The sequence below is a fragment of the Cheilinus undulatus genome, linkage group 1 (assembly GCF_018320785.1).
Source record: "Cheilinus undulatus linkage group 1, ASM1832078v1, whole genome shotgun sequence".
Classification (NCBI taxonomy): Eukaryota; Metazoa; Chordata; class Actinopteri; order Labriformes; family Labridae; genus Cheilinus; species Cheilinus undulatus.
In genome coordinates this window covers 21,850,050-21,871,875 of record NC_054865.1, presented here as the reverse complement: position 1 = coordinate 21,871,875, position 21,826 = coordinate 21,850,050, and the positions used below count along the sequence as shown (strand labels likewise).

General features: G+C 40.1%; 1 protein-coding gene across 2 annotated transcripts in view; it reads left to right on the top strand.

The window, feature by feature from the left end:
- Positions 1-21,826, top strand: part of adamts18 (ADAM metallopeptidase with thrombospondin type 1 motif, 18) — a 108,808-nt gene that overhangs the window by 73,260 nt on the left and 13,722 nt on the right. For both annotated transcript variants that reach the window (XM_041789524.1, XM_041789516.1), the window contains 3 exons: positions 6,733-6,853; positions 9,293-9,419; positions 20,544-20,748. In XM_041789524.1, coding sequence (XP_041645458.1) covers positions 6,733-6,853; positions 9,293-9,419; positions 20,544-20,748 — 453 coding nt within the window. The remainder of the gene's footprint in view (positions 1-6,732; positions 6,854-9,292; positions 9,420-20,543; positions 20,749-21,826) is intronic.

The window sequence follows — 21,826 nt, the reverse complement described above, 5'->3', positions numbered from 1 at the left end:
TTTGGGAATAGAAATACCATTTTAACCCTCAGTGAAGTCAAAACTTTATCTACAGGTTGTCATTATGTTTTAGCAGATTCTGACTACTTAAATTCTTTCTTCCTGTTTTGCTGCTGATGTACTAAAATTAATAACATTTATTTTCAGCATACTTAAAGAGCCCTTTAATGTTGGGGAATTTGGTAAAGCTCCACTGATTTTGCAAAATGAAGCCATTTTTTTCCCTTGCCAGAAGGTGCCTTTACAATGCATTTCTGTAATGAAACTACCTTCTTTAACCCACATTTCCATTCTGGTATAGTCAACTGGAAGCCATTGATGGGAATCTATGTGGTTTTATCTCTATGTACAGCACTTTGACTGAAAGCGCTTTATAAATAAATTCATTATTAATATTATTATTATTATTATTATTATTATTATTATTATTATTATTAGACTGTTCATCTGAGATGCTGTCTGTGTTGGAACAGAAATAAACGTCAAACATTAGGAATAATATTGGATTACATGTCTGTTTTGGGTTAGGGTTAAATGGTAACAGTTATAACACCAAACATTCAAGTTAAAAAAAAAAAAAACTGACCTGCAAAATCTGATTACCAAACATCTGAAAAAGCTGATGAAACCATCTCTTTTCAAAACCTTATCTTCCATAGCTAAAGCTAACAAAGCTAAAGCAAGCCATGGTTTGTGCAACTACTTCTATAACGTGTCTATACATAATTTAATCCAGAATTAGACCTCTGACCTTCTTCTCTAATCTATTTATACAAATTTGCTTAGTCTGTGATATTTATCAGTTATCAGAACATAACTGAATATGCTTGGAATATTTGATTGATTCCTGAGTACCAGTCTTCTGCAATAGATGTATCTTTTGTAAAGCTTTTGAACTTTTCGATGCTATTGAACAACTCAGATAGATAGATAGATAGATAGATAGATAGATAGATAGATAGATAGATAGAATCAAATAAAAATTCTGAAATCTGACATTGTTTTTGTGCCATGTTTCTCTTCTGATTTTGCTATTACTGTCAATTCTGACAAGCCTCATTTACTTGTTACCTTGCAGCTATTGTTAGATTTATATGTGATGTGACAAAAATCATCAATGTTTTGCAGCTGATTTTAGTTTGTTATGACTACTAAGGAATCCAACATGGCAGCACTAGACCCAGCTTTGTGATTTTGGTTTTCATGATGAGTGTTTTGATAGTTTTCTTTGTCTTATCTCTTGGTTTGATTATTTGTTAGACAGGGGATGTAACCTTGGCTTCAGTTGTTCCTGACTGGAGAACTGGCGAGAGGACAGGTCTGGATACATCCAAAAACTCTGTGAAAGTTCGTTTTCTCTGGCAGACAATGTTGAAGCTGTGGCTGGTTGAATGTCTTCAACATTGTTGGTTTTCTCTGATTGGCATTGTAAAAATCCCTCTGAATGTTTTTATAGCTGCTGGTTCTTGGTGAGAGTTAGTTTGCTTTGATAAGCATAAAGTCACAGTGTTGTATGCTGCAACATATTTCTGTGGTAGTTTGTTTGAGTTTGTTTTGGGTGGAAGACATCTGGAAAGGAAATGAGGGTTTTAAAGTGTTGCCAGTTCTCATGCTGTTAAGTTGAGGCCAGGGCAACAGTTGCATCATGTTTAGGCTTGGCACCCTGAAGTTTAGAGGGAATAAGGTCTAAGACAGTAAGAGTATGACTGTTGAGCTGTGGTTTGATTGTGGCTTGTAGCCAACAGTGTTGGTCAGCATGGTTTAGGCGACAATTGGTTGCTCTGTAGTACTTTGAAAGGACTTTGCAGATTTTTATACTGCATCATGAAGTTTTTCCCACAGAAGTTTATCGTTTATTTTTTGACAAGAAATAAGTGATATTAATTTATGATGTTTTTGGCTCTCAAAGCCTTAGACCATGTTTAATACAGGTGGATACCTTAATAAAAAAAATGATTTAAATTTTTTTTTAATTAAAAGCTGAAAAATCAGCTGTTTTTGGCTTGAACATCTTAAAAAGTTCGTATAAATTTACATGGTTTTATCTCACAGGGGGTTCTCAGAGAAATACAAATATGCCCTCCAAACACCCCAACGTAAGATCCAATGATACTCTGGGAAATGCAAAGTGCCACAAGTGTCCCACAACTTGATCCCCTTAGCAAAAGTGACTTTTGAGAAGTGCTGGGGACGATGACTATAATTGGTTTTACTTTAGGTAAGGCTACTATAAAATGCATCTGTGGCGTAGGCTTATTTCATGTTTTAAGTTAAATATCACCTTTTTTTTTTACTATCCGTACTGAAACAGCAACAAAACATGTTCACAGAGCAGGATCGTCGGAAAGGGTCATAAAAATTCCGTCATGCCATTTTGCAATCCGTCATTATAATTTTCTCTTTAATATCTATAATATGATATAATTCAATATGACTTTATAAGTAGTGTTCAATTAATGAAGCACCATTTCTAAACTTATATTCAAAAAAAAATCTTTGAGGTTCTGCATTTTAAATGGCACTGAGAGAAAGATGAACACAGCAGCACAGCCTTTACTCCTCATCAGTTTTACACAGTGATGGTGGAGCAGCAATCCCTGTCTTTAAGCAAGCAACTATGAACTGCACCATTTAAGATATCACGCAGAGTTTTAAGGATATTTTTGATGTCAAGATGTTGTAGTTTGACGACCATAGCTGTTAAGATGTTAAAAGCCTGCACTGTGGAGCTGTGGGCATTTTTGTCTGCTCCACAGGAGTCTAATCCGAAAAAAACGTCACACACTTGGACCTTGCACACTGAGTCCGTTGCGTTTGTATTGGCGTTGACTGCGAAAATTTGTAGAATGTGGCAAATTGTTTCGTACTGCGAGCCTGTGGCTCTGTCACTTCTTTAAAATCCCGCTGGATCCATCCTGACACAGAGCACGTAGAGCACGCTCATGCTTCATAGACAAGTTGGAGGGATGGAGAACAACTTTTTAATTCTGTCTCTGTTATGACCTGTCAGTAGGCTACAAACGTATGCCTTTATCTGTTATATTTTCATGGTTGATATCCACATTATACACAGGAAAACTACGGTGTTTAAATTGAGGCTTCAGAGAGAGAGAGAGAGGGAGAGGAGGGTCAGGCGGGGGTGAGCGAGCAAAAGAGAATAAAGCAACAGGCGCTGATCTGAACCATCATTCACCCATCTATCTGTTATATTTCCATGGTTGATATCCACATGATAAAATAGCAAACTCTGGTGTTTAAAGTGGGGTTTCAGTGGTGAGCAAGCGCGGTGGAAGCAGCGGGAACTGTTTTGAACCATCGGTCACCTATGACACATATGAAATTTTGCATAAAATCGAACCTTTCTGAGAAAAAAAAACGGGATGTAAAATGACAATGTCGGCATCAGTGTGCAGACATGATTAGAACAACATGAAACGGGTTCATTGTGCAAAGGCCTTAACACTCTCCATGCCGACCTGTGTACTGAGACACCTGCAGCAGCCTCTCAGTGCTGTCAGCACAGAGACTGACACGCTTTTACAAATACGATGTCGAAGTCAGTGATAGAGCCCACTGGCTACAAGATTTTTAATAGATTAAATAACCTCCTTGATAGTCCATGTGTGCTAAATGGAAAAGGTGCATCTATCTGTGTGTGCGCTGAAATGCAGGCTCATCCTCATCATTCCAGTCCGTCTAAATGACGGACAGCCTTCAAATTCTCCATCATCCTTCAAAAAAGTCTGTCAGTGATGGAGAATATTCGATTAACGCGACCTCTGGTTGGCACAGACGCAAATCTACAGCAACAGCACAGCCCGTTGCCTCGCAGAGGTCTGCTGGGTCTCTTTACAACTCTCGCGTGCGGATGGTGCGTTCAGGAGCATTGGAATTTTCTCTACTACTGAAAATAACCAGGGTTACAATGGCTTACACATGAAGGATTTGTGTGTGGTGGGGACAAAATGACCCTTGGCAAAAAGTGGGGGGGGACGCATCCCCCCCGTCCCCCCTAAACTGACGCCTATGCTGACAATGGTAGAAAACAGCAGATGTGCTTGATCACAAACGAGTTTTTGAGAGTTGTGGTGATTTTATTTGTTTTCTTTTCTCCTCTGTTGGGATCAACCAATCACAGCTTTTAAAGGCTGACATACCCGGCAACAGGGACAACCCAGCCATAAATAGTTATTTGTTTTGGTGTAAACAACTTTTTATTGTGTCTTACATACACTGAATGACAAAAAGAGGAGATCCAAGTTTTATATCAGCTATGTGAAATCTGCTAGTTTTGTAGGTACAACATGGTGTTCAGAGTTCATAGCAAGAGAAAGGCTTATTTCCAAATCACCCCTTGCCCCTTCCACTCTGCTTCTGTTTATGCAGATGCCATCAATGATGTATCAGAAATTTGAAGGGCTGAACCATTTTGTATTAGAAGGTTTCATGACTGCCCCTGTTAACTCTGTTATAATCAGCAACAGGGCACTCTTAAATAAGGGGTAGGATTTAAAATTAGGAGTAGACTAGGCCAAAGTTTCCGAGAGAGCCTGGCTGCAGGTCAAACATCCATAAACACACATGCACTTTCACATCTGTAATCTACAGCTCCATCGAACATGGCCAAGTGACGATCTGCCAGAGTGTTATGCTCCGCCATCTTTTGTTGCTTAGTAGCCTTTTTTGAATTGAGAAGTACATTTGACCATGTGCATTTACAAATAAGTAAACTATGCTGCCAATTCATGAATAAAATTCTCAAATTGAAGAAGGAAAGGTGTATTAAATGTGCCGGTGCATTCTGGCAGATGTGAGCTACACCCAAAGCTTTTAGGAGCATGGAGCAGTGCCAGGCTGGAAGACAGTGGCACTTTTGAACATCTTTTCTCTTTCAATATATGAAATTCATCCATGAAAATGAACCTTTGGTTTAATGCGTAGTACCTACACAAATCACTACTTGTACATCTTCACTTGGACGTTTTCAGTGGAGATGTAGATTATGGATGTCTGTGTACATCAGTTAGTGGATGCCCAGTTGCATCTATGGATTATGTCTGCAGCCTGGTGCTTCTCATTTCCCCATTGAATCTGAAATGGGCAGTTGCACTGCAGTTGATCAAAAAATATGAACCTTTGATTAAACAATGCCACCAAAGACTCATATTCCCTTGATTTTTTATAAAAAAAAACAAAAAACTTTTAGATCCCCTCAGGTATGAAAAATAACTACTAAGTACTCAATATTTTAAGAAAACATTAAATTGAGTGCTTTTGACTTTTGCTTTAGTGGATTTGCTTTTACTTCTACCCAAGTTAATTTTTAGTCAAAGCAACTACTTTTACTTGAGTATTCTTGTACTCTTTCCACCCTTGCACAATGACACCCCTATATACTTAAAAGTATATATGTGGAAAAAGTTTGCAGAAAATCTGTCTTCATCTGCATGAACAGTAAAACATATCAAAGAGATACACATTATGGCAGTATTGACAATCCCGCCACCACCCCACCCCACCCCATTCTCTTTGTCAAATAATCGCCTTAATATTGGTTGCCTAGCACTTGTATTTTTGCTGCTGTGGTGGATAGTTTACTTTCTGTATGCTTTGTATCAAAGTTTAAATTCTGTTATCATGACAGCTCTAGCATAATTAGTCCTTGCTTCAACTCTCCCACATCTTCATGTTAGAAACCTCTGTTTGAGTGAAACATAGTAAAACCCGTCTGCTTCTGTCGGACTATCAAAACAAATGCATTGGTTTCCAGTATGTGCACAGGTGTGTAACATTTTACCATGATATACAGATGTGTTTGTCAGACACGAGACAGCTCCTCGCTGCTCTCTTGTCTGGGTCTGTCCTGACGGTATGCATTAAACAGTCAACATGAAGCTAAAGGTGATTGGTTGAGTCAGTGGATGCACTGCAGGAATGCTAAATGTGGATCAAACCCAGGAGCTTCTTGGCTCTCTAAGTTGGATGGTTGATGGTGAATTCTTTTAACTTTAGGAAATGCCCCAAAGAAAACACACTTGTCAAAACTCCTTATAGGAGATATTGATAAACCTGAAGTGTTTGTCAGAAATTGGAATAGCTGTTGACAGTTGGACTTCATGCAATTTGCAAAATGGATAGAGGATTAGATCCCACCCAACCTGAGCTAAAACAAAGTGGGCTATAAAACAGGCATTACTACACTGAACACAATCCAGTGCTGTGTTTAAAACACTCCAGGATGACAAAGCATGAGATGAAATGTGTCTGGAAGCATTTTTGTCATTGTGGCAGTGAATCCCCAGGTTGTTTTAATGATAGCCTTATGCTTTTCCTTTAATGGGTCTGTCAACCTTCATTCAGCCATCAGGCTCTGCTGGACTTTAATGTCCAAATAAATCTCATCGGCAAGAAAATGCGACTTTAAATCACCAGCCAAGATAATAAATGTGGTTGAAATAAAGGGAGCCGACTCAAAGTAAATGGGAATGGATACTAAACCTGCATAAGGAAATGACTTATTTTATCTTATCTTGTCTTGTCTTGTCTTATCTGTTCTTATAGTATCTTATCTTATCTTATCTTGTCTTATCTTATCTCGAATAGGAATGTCTTTACCCCAGCCTCAACATTTAAACCTGCCCCCGATATGAAAGAGGACTCTTCAACCCTGCATAAATACAAACTGTCTTTGCATGTGACACCTTTCTGACTTACTGTGTTGTTTCCTGACAGATCCTTCTGCAGGGGAAAAACCCAGGTGTGGTGTGGGAGTACACCCTACCTCGCACCGAGAGGAAACCCGACTACAGCTGGGGTGTGGTACGCTCTGACTGCTCTGCTCCCTGTGCTGGAGGTGAGACTTTAACCCCTTAAACACATGCACTGATCCTCTGAAAAAGTTCAGGTGGGGTGTGTCTGTAAGCTCAAGCTGACATCTGTTACCTGACTTAATGCAGACTCTTTCCTACTAGTGCTGTAGTAAAAAGTTTGCTTAAAGTTGAGTCAAGCTGATTTGTGAACACAGCAGGTAATAGCCTAGAATTTACCTTAAACTAGTGGGTGGAGGGATTATGCTGATGATGTTGAGCAGACATCTTCTACTTTACTCCTCAGTTGTTAGTATGCTGTTTCCCACTGATATGTTTGTGCTGCAGAAACATCCATATACATGTCAGAGTGATATTTTAGTTCAGAAACAGTCAGAATAAAAGAAGACTTATCTTCCTACCCAGCAAATATCAGTCTTTGTCAAAACATAACAGCAGTAAACTGCACTTTCTGACAGTTTCAGAAAAATTTTCTCAGTTTTTTCCATTGATTTTAACATCAACCTCACCTTCTTTGGATTGTATCATCAAACTTGATAAAGGAACTTAATCAGCGAGCTGAGGTCAGTGATCACTCAGCTCTCTCTCAAGCTACCCCAGAGCAGTGGTTCTCAACTAGTGGGTTGGCACCCAAAAGTGGGTCACAGAACCCTTTAAATAGGCCGTGACTGTACCCCTGAAAGGAAAAATTGTGCAAAAACTTCATGAACTCTTTTAAAACATGCTTGTTCTGTCTTGTGTCACGTTTCATACTGTTTTAGGGCCACACTGTAATATTTTTCATTAGATAAATTCAATTGTTTGAAGAAATTTGGTTCACAGTTTCTCATTGTGGCTCAACCAGATGAGAACCAAAATGACTCCACACTCACAGGAATTTTCTTAAGATTTATGTATTTCAATTGCATATAAAATTTCCATCCTTTTGAATTACTTAGATTTATCATAAACAGGCCAATAAACTTTATGTGCTGCATATTTGTCACTCTAGATCACACTAGATTTATGTTAAATCTAAGTAATTCAAATGGATGGAAATTTTATATGCAATTGAAATACATAAATCTTAAGAATTAGGCCTAAATATTTCTGTGAGTGCAGAGTGACTGTGAGACAATCAAGCAGATCAAAACAAAACACAGTGCAATCTGTGATTATGCGGCTCTTGAATATATATGCCTTTATCAGACCCAAAGTGGCCCAGGCGTTCTTTGTATGCTTAACAGTTTCCACACCATGCTTTGAAAGTCCACCCATCCATGCATTTTCCATACTTCTTCTCCTATTCAGGGGCTGGAGCTGATCCCAGCTGTTCCTGGGCAAGAAGCAGTTTTGTGTAGCAGTTAGACTGGTTGCCAGTGCATCACAGGGCTGACATACAGAGACAAACAAGCAGTCACCCTCACATTCATATTCACAATCAATTTAGAGTCACTAATTCACCTCAAAAGCATTTTTTGGACTCTCAGTGGAAGCCAGAATACCTTGTTGCAGAACTTCAGTCTGAAACAATAAGTCCTTGTCTGAAAAAAGACCTGACCAATCAGTGTCATTTGAAGAGAATGAGTGCGGATTTTAGCACTGAAAGTTGACAGCAGTGGCTGCCACCACTGCAGCAATTAGCTTGGATCTTGCTAAAGTATTGCAGCAGTTTTATCAGAAGTGGACCACAGTTTTTTTAATTTAGTTTTACTTGACGGAGAAGACATTTTTGCTCTTCTTCCGAACAGCCTCGGCATGCATTTTATCCACTAATGAGCTTCACTGTTCATAAACCAAGGCAGTGCCCACTTGCTGAACTACTGTATTTACCAGAGCTTAACATGCCTAATAATTCATTTTGCCTTGTCCGTCTGATTGGTCCATAATGAAACATGACAGAGAGAACATTCATCCATTCACCTTCCATGAATTTTTTTAAAAGGCCTGCCCTTTAAAATGCTTTGTATGGGAGGTTTGCCAGATAAATGTGAAATATATCCATGCATAGTAACATTTTGCAAGGCAAACTGACTGAATGTCCAATAGTAACTAGCTAAAAAGGGACATATCACCACTAACCATAGCAGGGACAGCCATAGCAGAGTCAAGGTTAAAGGACAGTAGTCCAATGGAAAGGCCTAACCAAACTTAAGAGTATTTCTTCTTATATGGAGTACATAAAAATGCTGGATAGTTGCTGCAGAGTAGCAAAGAGGGATATAGCATACTGAACAGTAGCTGTGTTTTTATGTATGTGTGGGGTTTATTGTGTTTTGTAGTGTGTATAAAGCAATGAAGAGCTCCTTTGTTAACTGTGAAGTTTTGTCTCCTTTGGTCCTTTAACACTCACTCTAACTCTCTGCTCACCTGCCAGTGGATGACCCTGTGTTTCTATTTGAGTGTATGAGTATGTCTGAGGTTTATAAAGCTGCACGCTCCTTTCTCAGTCTTTCTCTCTGTTTCTTTCTCTGATCTCCCCTCAGGTCGTATCTCCACCAAGGCAATCTGTCTACAGGACCAGAAGGTTCAGGTCAACTCCACTATGTGTAATCCTCAAACCAGACCCACACTGGGCTCCCATCTGTGCAACACACAGCCCTGCCCTGCATAGTAAGTGCTGCTGTGGGTCAGGGCTTTCCTTCATGTACTCTTGGCTGTGGTAAATGTGGCATTGCTCTTTATGTTGCCAAATTTTCAGTCGCCCAAGGCGCTGTTTTAATTACAGGCAAACACACAGACGTACACACACATACACCATGGTTGAGCAGTCTAGAGGTTGCATGTGGTTCATCTGCTGTGGCCAGCCACCACTCTGCTCAGCCTGTGCTCTCCATCCTCCTCTCTCTTCTGCCCACTCTCTAATTTTTCAGATTTTTCCATTTTCCTTTTTGAGAAAGTGCGTGGAAGTTCACCCTTTCTGCTGTCAGTTTACATCAGCATTTGCTTACTGCGTTAAATAGTTGCCTCCAGCTGCAGGTCCATCTGAACATAAAGTGGATATTAATCACACTGACAGTCATGTAATATATGTATCATATATAAGCCATGTTCTATCACTTAATGAGAACAGGGTTCAAGGGAAAACTAGACAGACCATTTTCCTTAACTATTTCATACTGGATCAAAGTAAGGCTGTGTAGAAAATAATGTATTTCATCATCTTTGAACTCACCGCCTATCGTCCTATGATATTTGTGTCTGGGAAGATGGCCAACTGATTGGAAATTCTGGTGTAGTGAGTGGTTAGCCATAAATGACTTCCAGCCAAGACTTTCTTCCCTGTGCGCTGCATTGTTTACAGCCCAATTAGCAATTTGAGGAGCGGCTGTGTTCAGATCAAATGTGAGGCTGAATTCACCCCTCCATGTATAACTTCAAAAGTTCTTGGATCAAAGCCTAAGTCTCACAGAGAATTTTCTCTGGTTATCCAGTAATACAGCAGCATGAACCTGAAAAGATACAGATTTTCTTATTATTTGCTATTAACAGTTTGCTGATAATGATGGAGAACCATAGAAATTAAGGTTTTGTCTGCTCTGCCCTCAAGAGGATAAGAAAATAATATCAAAAATGCACGTGTGTGGAATTAAACCTGGAGATGAAATCAGGTGTTAAATGAACTCTATGTAGTGGTTTGAGTTGTAGTGCTCTGATTCAGGTATGGATTGTTTTAGTGAGGCTATGTGTTTATAGATATAAATAGTATTTTTCAGTTTACTGCTAAAATGAGTCCTGATGTCATTACTGTAGATTGCATTCAGTCCACAAATACTCTGTTCTAATTTGTGATTGGTCAATGAAGATGTACAACGAATGTAAACTAGAGCAGATTTTTCATTTTCTGAAAAAAAACTGTACAGATCAGAGCTTTCCAACATTACAAAAACTTGCAGTTTGAATGAATATTTAATTTTTTTTTTTTTTGCAGTTATCAGGTGATGTGAACATGCACCATTTAATAAATTAAATGATATATAATGAAATGGGCTCCATGCACCAATCAGTTGTGGCTGCCACTGCTCTTCACTTTAAGCCCTCCAGCCATCCACACTGGTCGCTTGCCTAAAAGCTATGAATTGTCCTTAAAAGCAGCCGAGGTCCTTTTCTACATGTCATTCCTGACTTTCTTTCCCTTTCCTTACTCTTTACACCATCATTTCTAAAATGAAGACAAATAGCAGGGTAGTGATAGCCTGGTTTTATCTGCACCCCATGTACAAAGACTGTTGTACTAGGCATGGGCAGCCTGGGTTCAAATCCAGCCTTTGGCTCCTTTCCTTCACGTCCACACCCTAGTTAGATTTTTTTATTTTTTTTTTTTACTGTCCCATTTACATTAAAGGCATCGATGCCCCCAAAACAAAGCCAGTATGCCAAATGTAATAAGATACAAAGACATGATTGATACATTTAGTCTCTAGAGATCCCTTATAGTCTCATTTGTATTTTTTCTTGTTCTATTTAGCAACTGTTAACATGCCTAAACAAAAGGCTTATGTGAGTAATTTGTTTGTATTCAGGAGCTTTTGATGGGTGCCCAAGGTTATATTTAATTTGGACTTGTTATCCATTTGATTTATGGCCTGTCAGTCAAATCTTAGTCCAAAAGGATTACCAGTAGTTTAACTTATGAATAAGGAGCAAGATGTTATTTCAAAGTCTGGAATACACATTTTACTTCAGCAAATACTTGATGATAAAAAAGAGAAGAAAAATAAAGATAGACAAGGTTAAAGAGACAGGGCAATGGCAGCTGAGCCAACTTGGAGCTGTCATTTCTTTGAGATCATATTGTCTCTCTCAGCCCAGAGCTTCCTCAGCATCTCAGAGGTCAGAATCATGCCTGTGTTATATCTGTGATGTCTAGACAGTGTGTTTAGTGGCATGTATTTTTAAAGGAGTCAGTGCAGCCAGCAGAGGAGGTAACCAGGCTAAAGTGCAGTGGAGTAACAAGTTGAAACCGTGCTGAATAATGGCCTCTCTTCTATGTAGTCCTTTGGCTGAGGGAGCTGCAGCTAGCTTGATTTACACTACTGTGCCAGAGAACAGGCAGGGAACCATGTCCTGGGTCCAGAGTGAGAGTAGACATATGCACATGAAAACACACAAACAGGGAAGTATGCACACTTCGAGTTCATCACATGCTTTTTCTGAGTGTGCAACTTTGGGATGCAAACCAGCATGTAAAAATAGAAATACATGCTGCCTCTTTTTGATGTTAATGTTGTTGTCATTATGTGCAGCATTAGCCACGCCACAACAAGTCCAGGCTTAACTTTCTCCTGTGTCAGAGGGTTGAACAAGCCAGACTGCTATCGGTTACACTTTTAACATACAGCCTCTGTTTCTCACTAAGTTTCCCACCACCCGAGAGGGCATTTCCTGGCCCTAATCTTGGGCATACCATTTCTCTTATCTTGGCGAAAGGTATTGAACAGCCTTGTTGCGTGTCCAAATGTCTCCCCCTTGTTTGGGTGGAGAAAGTGGTATAGCCCAGATAAAAAAAACAGCCATGCAGTTCTCCATTCAGGGAAATAAAGCAGCATTTAACACCCATGGATCTTATTATACAGTAGCTGACACCGTTTCTCAGCTTGTTGTGTGTATGGGCCAATTTATGGGCGCTGCACAGGAAGAAAGTAGAGTTGAGTGAGCAGCATGAAAGCTTTAATGACTGCATTTAGACCTCCAGGATGTATGGGCACGCATTCAAGCTCCCAGCCGAGAAAAGAAAAATTGACAATGAGGTGGGATGTATGTGTGCTGTGTGCGTCTGACAGAGAGGGAATGTAAAAGTGCCTGCTTATCTCTGCAGTGTGTATCTCGGGTGCTGACAGGCCTATCCATGTTTTATTGTGCAGAGACGGCAGGATTCCCACGGGGCCAGGCCAGTCTAGCCATGCAGAGCCAGCCAAACCCCCCCAACCCCCTCCCAAATCTTTTTTACTTGAAACATGCTTCAAACCTCCTCTTCCCATGCTGTCAGGGCAAAACAGTGATAAACATAAAAAAAAGAGACACAAGATGAATTTTTAGCATTTCAATCTGTCAGCCCAGCATGACAGAAAAATACACGCTTAAAAAAGTCGGCCTCTTCTTCAGCTTTCTCCACTTTCATCTACCTCTCCATCTCTTTACCTGTGTTGTTCAGCTTGTGCTGTTTGAAGTGTTTTGGCTCCTTCTCTTGACAGAGGCCATCTGTAGAGTCACTTACAACAAGAAGGGGATTTTTCTGTGCATCACACAGCGGGATATGTAGACAGATCAAAGTGAGACATGTTGTACCTGAGCCAGAAGAAATGTACAGGAAAAAGGACAAAAGATGTATACACAAGCGACTGACCAGGGCCTGTTTTCATCATACAGCTAAGAGTTACATTGGTGGCTCTTTTAAGGGCCAACTTACAAGTTAAGAAATGGATTCAAATCTTCTTTAATCAATTAGTTATACGTCTAATAATATGTTAGAAATACACTACATAGACAAAAGTATTCAGCCTCCTGACCATATACCAAAAGGGACTGTGATGAAACTGTACTTAAATATGGAGTTCTCCCCTCTTTTACAGCTTTCACTCTTTTTGGAAGACTTTCTACAAGAGTGTGTTTGTGGGAATTTGTGCCCAATCATTCTGAAGAGCATCTATGTGGTCAGGCACTGATTTGGTAGAGAAGGTCTGGCTCACAATCTTCGTTCCAGTTCATCCCAAAGGTGGCCAGTCCAGTTCGTCCACACCAAACTCATCTAAACCATGTCTTTATAGTTCTTGCTTTGTGCACTGGGGCACAGTCATGCTGGAATAGAAAAAGGCCTCCTCCAAACTGTTGCCACAAAGTTGGAAGCATAGCATTGCCCAGAATGTCTTGGTATGCTGAAGCATTAAGTTTGGACTTCACTGGGGATAAGGGGCCTGAAAAACAGCCCCATACCATCATCCCTCCTCCAGCAAACTTCACCGGTGGCGTAGTGCAGTCAGACAGGAAATGTTCTCCCAACATTCACCAAACCCAGACTCACCAATCTGACTGCCAAACAGAGAAGCATGATTAGTAACTCCAAAGAACACTTTTCCATTGCTCCACAGTCCAATGTCAGTGTGCTTTACACCACTCCATATGGTGCTTGTCATTGGATGGCGATATGATGCTTGCATAAAAATGCTTGGCCATGGAAACACATTGCACAAAGCTTCTGCAGCACAGTTTTTGTGGAAGTTCAGAACTCTTCAGCTGTTCTCTTCTGGCAACTTTTACGCACCATGCACTTTAGCAGTTGTTGACCCTGCTCTGTGGTTTTACATGGTCTTCTACTTTGTGGCTGAGTTGCTGTTGTTCGTAAACGCTTCCACTTTCTAATAATAACACTTACAGCTGACTGTGGAATATCAAGCAGGGATGAAATTCCTCTTTTTGCAAAGCTGTCATTCATCACAGTACCACACTTGATGTCACTGAGCTCTTCAGAATGACCCATTTTTTATCATAAATGTTGACTGCATGTCAGGTGCTTGTTTTGATGCATATGTAGCAACAGGTCTGATTGAAATACCTGAATTCAATAATTAACAGGTGTGGCCACATACTTCTGTCCATATAGTGTACATATGATATATATTGGCTCAACAGTTTATCAGGAAATGGATCCATTGATGCTTGCATGTAATAAAATGTCATTAATTGGGTTTGATTCAACATTTTGTGCACAAGGTTTCTAAAATAAGGACTGACTGTTATATTGCTGTTTCTACATATGAAAAGTTAATTTTGTAATTAAAATAGTCATGAAAACATGTGGCATATAACTCGGTTTATGTTTGGAGCACAAATGAAAGCACATTAGTTTGCTTCATGCTTCTTAATGGAATAAAAGTGACCAATTTAATATTTTTCACACAATCATAAAGGTATTTTTTACTTTTTGAACTCATGCCAGCCCATACTTGAATTTTAAAGAGCCTTTTTCACTGACACTGTTTTGACCTGTGAAAGTAGGAAATCAAGAAGTATTTTATGATTTAGAGTCCCAACAAGCCAGAACAAAACCAAGGGCCTGTACCCTGAAGCAGGGTTTGCAGTTTTTGAGGGTTTCAGGACCATAAAAAGTGGTAATGGGCTCAGTTACCATGGTAACTTACTCCAAACATCTAACATGCTCCAGGCCAGGTTAAGTTCAGGATACAAGATCAGATTGTCAAAAAAGACCACTGATAAATCACTCTCTGTCCACAGAGGTCCGCAAGTTCATTGTGAGAGAGATGGTAGCCATAAATCACCTCCAGCCAAGACCATCTTCTCTGCTGATGGTGGACTTGTTCGTGTTTGTGATGGGTCACATTCTGCCCAAACTGCTCCTTAAACACAATCAGAGATACACCACTTAAACATTATCTTGCCAAAAGTATTTGTTCACCTGCCTTGACTCGCATATGAACTTAAGTGACCTCCCATTCTTAATCCATAGGGTTTAATATGACGTCAGTCCACCCTTTGCAGCTATAACTGCTTCAACTCTTCTGGGAAGGCTTTCCACAAGGTTTAGGAGTGTGTTTATGGAAATTTTTGACCATCCTTCCAGAAGCGCATTTGTGAGGTCACGCACTGATGTTGGACAAGAAGGCCTGGCTCTCAGTCTCCGCTATAATTCATCTCAAAGGTGTTCTATCGGGTTGAGGTCAGGACTCTGTGTAGGCCATTCAAGTTCATCCAAACCAAACTCTCTCATCTACTAGTATGGTTTTATGAACCTTGCTTTGTGCACTGGTGCACAATCATGTTGGAACAGGAAGGGGCCATCCCCAAACTGTTCCCACAAAGTTGGGAGCATGGAATTGTCCAAAATCTCTTGGTATGCTGAAGCATTCAGAGTTCTTTTCACTGGAACTAAGGGGCCATGCCTAGCTCCTGAAAAACAACCCAACACCATAATCCCCCCTCCAGCAAACTTTACTCTTGGCACAATGCAGTCAGACAAGTACCATTCTCCTGCAACCCCCAAACCCAGACTCGTCCATCAGATTGGTAGATGGAGAAAAGCGATACCTCACTCCAGAAAACATGTCTCCACAGCTCTAGAGTCCAGTGGCGGCGTGCTTTATACCACTGCATCTAACACTTTGCATTGCACTTGGTTACGTATGGCTTGGATGCAGCTGCTTGGCCATGGAAACCCATTCCATGAAGCTCGTTACGCACTGTTGTTGAGCTAATCTGAAGGCAACATGAAGTTTGGAGGTCTGTAGCGACTGACTCTGCAGAAAGTCGGCGACTTCTGCGCACTGTGCGCCTCAGCATCCGCTGACCCTGCTCCGTCATTTTACGTGGCCTACCACTTGGTGGCTGAGTTGCTGTCATTCCCAATTGCTTTCACTTTGGTATAATACCACTGACAGTTGCCTGTGGAATATTTTGGAGCAAGGATTTTTCACGACTGGGCTTGTTGCACAGGTGGCATCCTATCACAGTACCAGGCTGGAATTCACTGAGCTTCTGAGAGTGACCCATTTTTTCACAAATGTTTGTAGAAACAGTCTGCATGCCTAGGTGCTTGATTTTATACACCTGTGGCCATGGAAGTGATTGGAACACCTGATTTCAGTTATATGGATGGGTGAGTGAATACTTTATAGTATAATGTATCTTGCATTACCATTCATTTTTGGCAATCAGACACCAAATGTTAACCTGCAATACAAGGTGTGGATGCATGTCAGTGTGCACTGAAGATGATTTGGTATCTGACTGGTCAGACTGTATGTGGCAGTGGCTGGGAAGCCTATATCCATACTCATCTGGTAGTGCAGACATCATGCTGGCACATAGTAAAGACAGTCTGCCAACAGACATAATCTGCAGTAATCTGGCAGTATGCAAAAAGGCATTTCTTGATTTTATCTGTCCATCTTTGCACATAGTTGTAGATATTTTGTAACTTTACACACCAGGGAGACCGTTTCATTTATCCATTGCATAGGATATATTGCATTCATCTGGGAAAGCTCCTAATCAGAGTGACAAGCCTGGTGCTCAACACAGACAAGCACTGCCATAGTTTCTGAATGGTGGAGCTTGTTGCTGAGGCAGGTCAGTGGAAGTGTAAAAACATCATTTCCGACAAGAGAAGCTTTCAGTGTGGCTTTTCACTCTTGTCTTAATAAAGACATGCAAGCCCAGTCAAACTGTAGTAAAACTGTTGCTATACTATAGCTACATCTGAGCTAAACACTGCTGCACAGCCATTGCTACTGGCTTCATGTGCAATCAAACCCTTCCTGTAGCTACCGCCTCATTCTCCTGAAATGACGTTGACTGGTGAGATCCATTCTTTGAGACTGACTTGATGGCATCATTGAGTGACCATATGAGGTCATCATATTAAGAAAATTAAGATAATACTACATGAAGGGAAAATATTTTACATGTATAAAAACTACAGACACGTAATGTTTAAGTACAGCAAACCATACGAATATGAATGTGCAATCCTGGGTTAAGAAAAACTGTTTAAAATGAAGTATCAATCTGTTCAACAAAGTCACTTCTTTTGGTTTATGATTCACAGACTTGGCCTCCAATCAAGCTTAATATTAGGTTGAGTGTAAACAATCATTGGTGGTGTGCAGCTATACAAGCACTGGGAATGCATAGGAGAGGTTTTATTGAGCCACCCTGCACTTTTGCACTTAGTTCTACCTTAAAATATGTCAGCTATTGAAACATTTTAGAGATACAAATTACAGTTAGGTCAGTGGCGGTTTGCAGCAAAGCATAGTGGCTCTTAAGCCACTTTTCCCTGATGATATATTGTTATTTATACGCAGGGAAAAGCAGAGGGGAAAAAAAAGCAAACAGTCCCTTAAAAATCCCAAACCCATGCTTTTACGTCCCAATGGTTCACATCTTTCCTGTTTCCAAATTGCAGTTTAGTCTTTCTGCTTCATTCGTCTGTGGCGTTTGAAAGAGAATGAAAGCATTTTTCTTCCCCTGAAGCAGGTCGGCGGCATGGACCAACAGTCTTTGCGGTGGCATGTCGTCTCAGAAACTGGACTGAGCCATCTGCCCATCTCTCCATCTCCCTCTCCTAAGCCTGTGGTTGTCAGACCACTCATTTGCTGTAATCTCCCCCTTTCAGCCCTGATGCCAAGACAGAAGCTATTTTAGAAGCAGCAGTAGGCTTTCATCAGTGGCAGAAGCACTGAAGGAGAGGCAAAAAGAGACAGGGCAAAAAGAGAGGAGATTTCAAGTGAATGAGTAGTTGAATGGATGGAAAGAGGAATGCAAAAAAACAGAAGAAATAAGAGAAACATAAAGGATTGCATTCCATGTCTGTCTGGAGCCTTATTGTGGGCTATATATATATTTTGTGGTTGGCCTTGAAGACCTTGGAAAGCCATTATGGAGAGTTGTATACAATATAGCTCTCATGTTTAGTTTAAGACTCAAATAGTACAGAGAGAGATTAATGGATGTGAATAAATCTGGACCTTCTTTTTTTCTATTCTGTTTTTCTGGTGCAATGACAAAGGTCAGTGTGTGAAGACTAGTTACTTTTAAAGAAGTGGATCTATTTTAATGGAAAAATTACCTTTGGGAAAACATGTATTTTGTGTGATACTACTCACTGATCTTTGAAAAGAGAAACTGTCACTTTTGTATGTGTACAGATGTGTGTTTGACAGAAGAATAAGTGTAGCAGATTACTCTTAAACCAAGATTAGACCAATATTTGCAATGAGATGTGTTTCAAATTGTAACCTGTTGCAAAGGGAAGCTCTTTTATGTTCAAAAACGTGTTTTTGAGTGACTTTTATGATGGTGCTTATCCACTTACCTAGTACCTGCAGATAATTATACACTCATCATTTGTAAGAACACTCACTGATCACTTCAGTAGGCACCTCTGTGCAATGTGATGCACATCAATAACAATAACAGACTCTGAGGCAGAGGGGGCATGTGAAAAATCCATGTCTTAATTCAATTATAGACTTGCAGTTTTATTTTGTCATTTTATTTCCCAGGGATTTTTTGCACAACATTCTGTTCATTATAACAATAACAGTATTTGAAAGTAGTAAAATGTTCTGCCTTCAATCTATATCTTTGTAACATGTGTTTGAACTGTTTTAAAAGGATCAGAAGCAGCTATTTGTTTTATGCATAAATTAATTAATAAAAATTATAAAAATCTGTATCATTGGCCCTAATCATAATAGTTGTAAAATGAAAATCAATAATGGAAAGTTAAGCTGCAGCTGCATTTTGACCAACCTTCTCTTCTTCCTTTAAGCTGCTGATGATTCTCTGAAAAAGAGACAGGGCCCAGGTGATGCAGGTGGCATCCATGCCATGTCCTGTATTACAAAAAATAAAAATATATTTTAAAATCTTTTTTATTTTCTGAAAAGAGGCAGCTCACTCAAATGTAAAATCAATTTTGTATGTGTTTAATAGGGAGCTACATAATTTAACCACTTGAAAACACTCAGAAACTGGTTTGACTAAAGTCATCAAATGAGTGTAATAGCGTTCTACTTTTAAATTGAACACTGCTTGAAATGCATCTTTTTCCTATAAGCTGGCAATCTCATTCACTTAGCAATCTGAATCAAAGTTTTTAAGATGTTTGTTTTATTTTTTTGGTTAAACTAAAATCTCTCTTCTCCAATCTTTCAGATGAACTGACCCTCAAAATATCACAAAATTGTGCCACACCACATGATTTCCATTTTTGGAATGAATGTTTTTAGATCAGTCAGGCCAGGTCAGATAAAGGAGCTGCGTCAACCCTGGTCCTCTACTGCTCAGGCCTCCTAATGGGCATCCTCCAAGCCCATGCCCCATCTCTATCCTCCCAGCTGATCCCTTCATGACACGCATGATTGCCCCCGGCATCTGGACCAGCTCACTGGGTCCTGGGCACCCAGTATGCAGTGAGCTGGATCAGGCCTGGGAAGGCATGCCAGATGCCTGTGTTTTAGATCATTACATACAAAGTTTGGACTTTGAGACTGAAGGACTGACAGAAAGAAATATCTGTTGTTGTGATATCCTTTACTGAGGAGATTTGCATGACTTTCAGTTAGTGTAAATCAAGTTTGAACTTTTTTGAAACTTACTTGGAACGGTCACACCGCATGACCTTTTCTATGTTTGGCTTGAAGTTGTAACAACGGGCTCACTGGTGAATTAAATGGAGACTATGTTGACATACAGCAGCGTGTTACATAGAGTTTAAAAACACTGTATACTTATTTTCACCAAAAAAGGCCATGCCACATCACCCACTTGGATATAGTGAGGGTTTTATTCACACATTTAGCTCACCCTTTAAATGTGAGAAATTTTGGGGGATTTTTGCACATTTCTTAGGAGCACAAAGAAGTTGCAAATACATAAAGATGCTATTGAAACCTATGCAGTAGGTGACACTGCCAGTCCTGCAAGTACTTCACTGTTCATTTAATCGCTAAGTTCCTTCAAGATACCCTGCAGCAGAACATTTTAACATTTTAACTGGTCCCTCCAGTGGAAACACTTCATTGACCTTCATAGTTCCCAGGTCTCTAGGGAAAGCTTGTGTGACTTTGTGAATAAATTTGCATGTACAAACAAGTACAAAACAAATCACTGCTGATTCCTACAGGTGTAGGTAATATTTTACAATTTCACTGAAGACTGTCCAGTTCTGTATTACCTATTTATTTTATTTCCTCTCCTCGTCTTCTCTGTGCACAGTTGGGCGACAGGAGACTGGGGTTCCTGCAGTCGTTCATGTGGGGGAGGTCAGCAGACCCGGACGCTGCGCTGCCTGAGGAAGGTGACTTACCAAAGGGAGGAGGTGGTGGCCCACTCCCTCTGTCCTGTTATCTCTCCAGCTCAGGTCCAGCCCTGCCACACCCAGGCCTGCCCACCTGAGTGGAGCACTGGATCCTGGTCACAGGTGGGTTTTTCATTTAAAATGTTTTTGCCTTGCTAACACTGTGGCTAATAATTGATATGCAAAATCTGACAATATATTCAGTTGGCATCATATCTGTTAGAGATCTGCATTGCACGAAGATGTGAGTGTTCTTAACTTAAGCGCTTCTTGGTCTTTTCCTTTTCAAGCAACTTTGAGGTAAACATTTAAACAATATATGTCAAGTAAAATGTCCTGGCGAAAAGTCGATAATTTGCTGCAGTTAATGGTATTCCCCTCAGCACATGCCTACTGTGTCGTATGACTTTTTTCTACATGAAGAATGGGACAGCAGAGAGATCATCCAAAAACCCTCAAAGATTTTTTGACTGACTATGGGCGTTTTCTTAGATGGATGTGAAACAAATTCCATGCAGTGAATATGAACAAGAAAAAAACTATGCAACATGTCAGGTCACATTTCGACAGCAACACCTAAACTTTGCCTTTAGATCAGACCGGCATACAGTGCCTGTTGAAAGTATTCACACTCCTTGATATTTTATTCTTCAATTGATTTTGTAAATCAGTCAAGGTCAGTTTAGTTTCATATAACTTAAAATTTTTTGGCAAGAAACATTACAGTAAAAAACCTCTTTACTGTCAAAGGGAATGTATCTCAAGTGATTGTAGTATAAAGACACCAGTGTCAAGGTTCAGTTACTGGTTCATCAGTATTCATGACTCCATTACACCATGAAGACAAAAGAACCCCACTCATAGAAAAGTTTACTAAAATGGATAAGTTAGGGGATGGGTTCCAAAGCACAGAACATCCCCCCAGTTCAGTTAGATCCATCATCAAGGAACAGAAGGAATATGGCACATGTAAATCTGCCTAGATCAGGCCGTCCTCACAAACTGAGTGACTGAGCAAGAAGGAGACTAGTGAGAGAGACCACCAAGATACCTATGACTACTCTGAAGGAGTTCCAAGCTTCAGCAGCTGAAATGAGAGAGACTCTGCATACAACACTTGTTGCCTGGGTTCTTCACCAGTCAAAGCTTTATGGGAGAGTGGCAAAGAGAAAGCCGCTGCTGAAGAAAACTCAGATTAAAT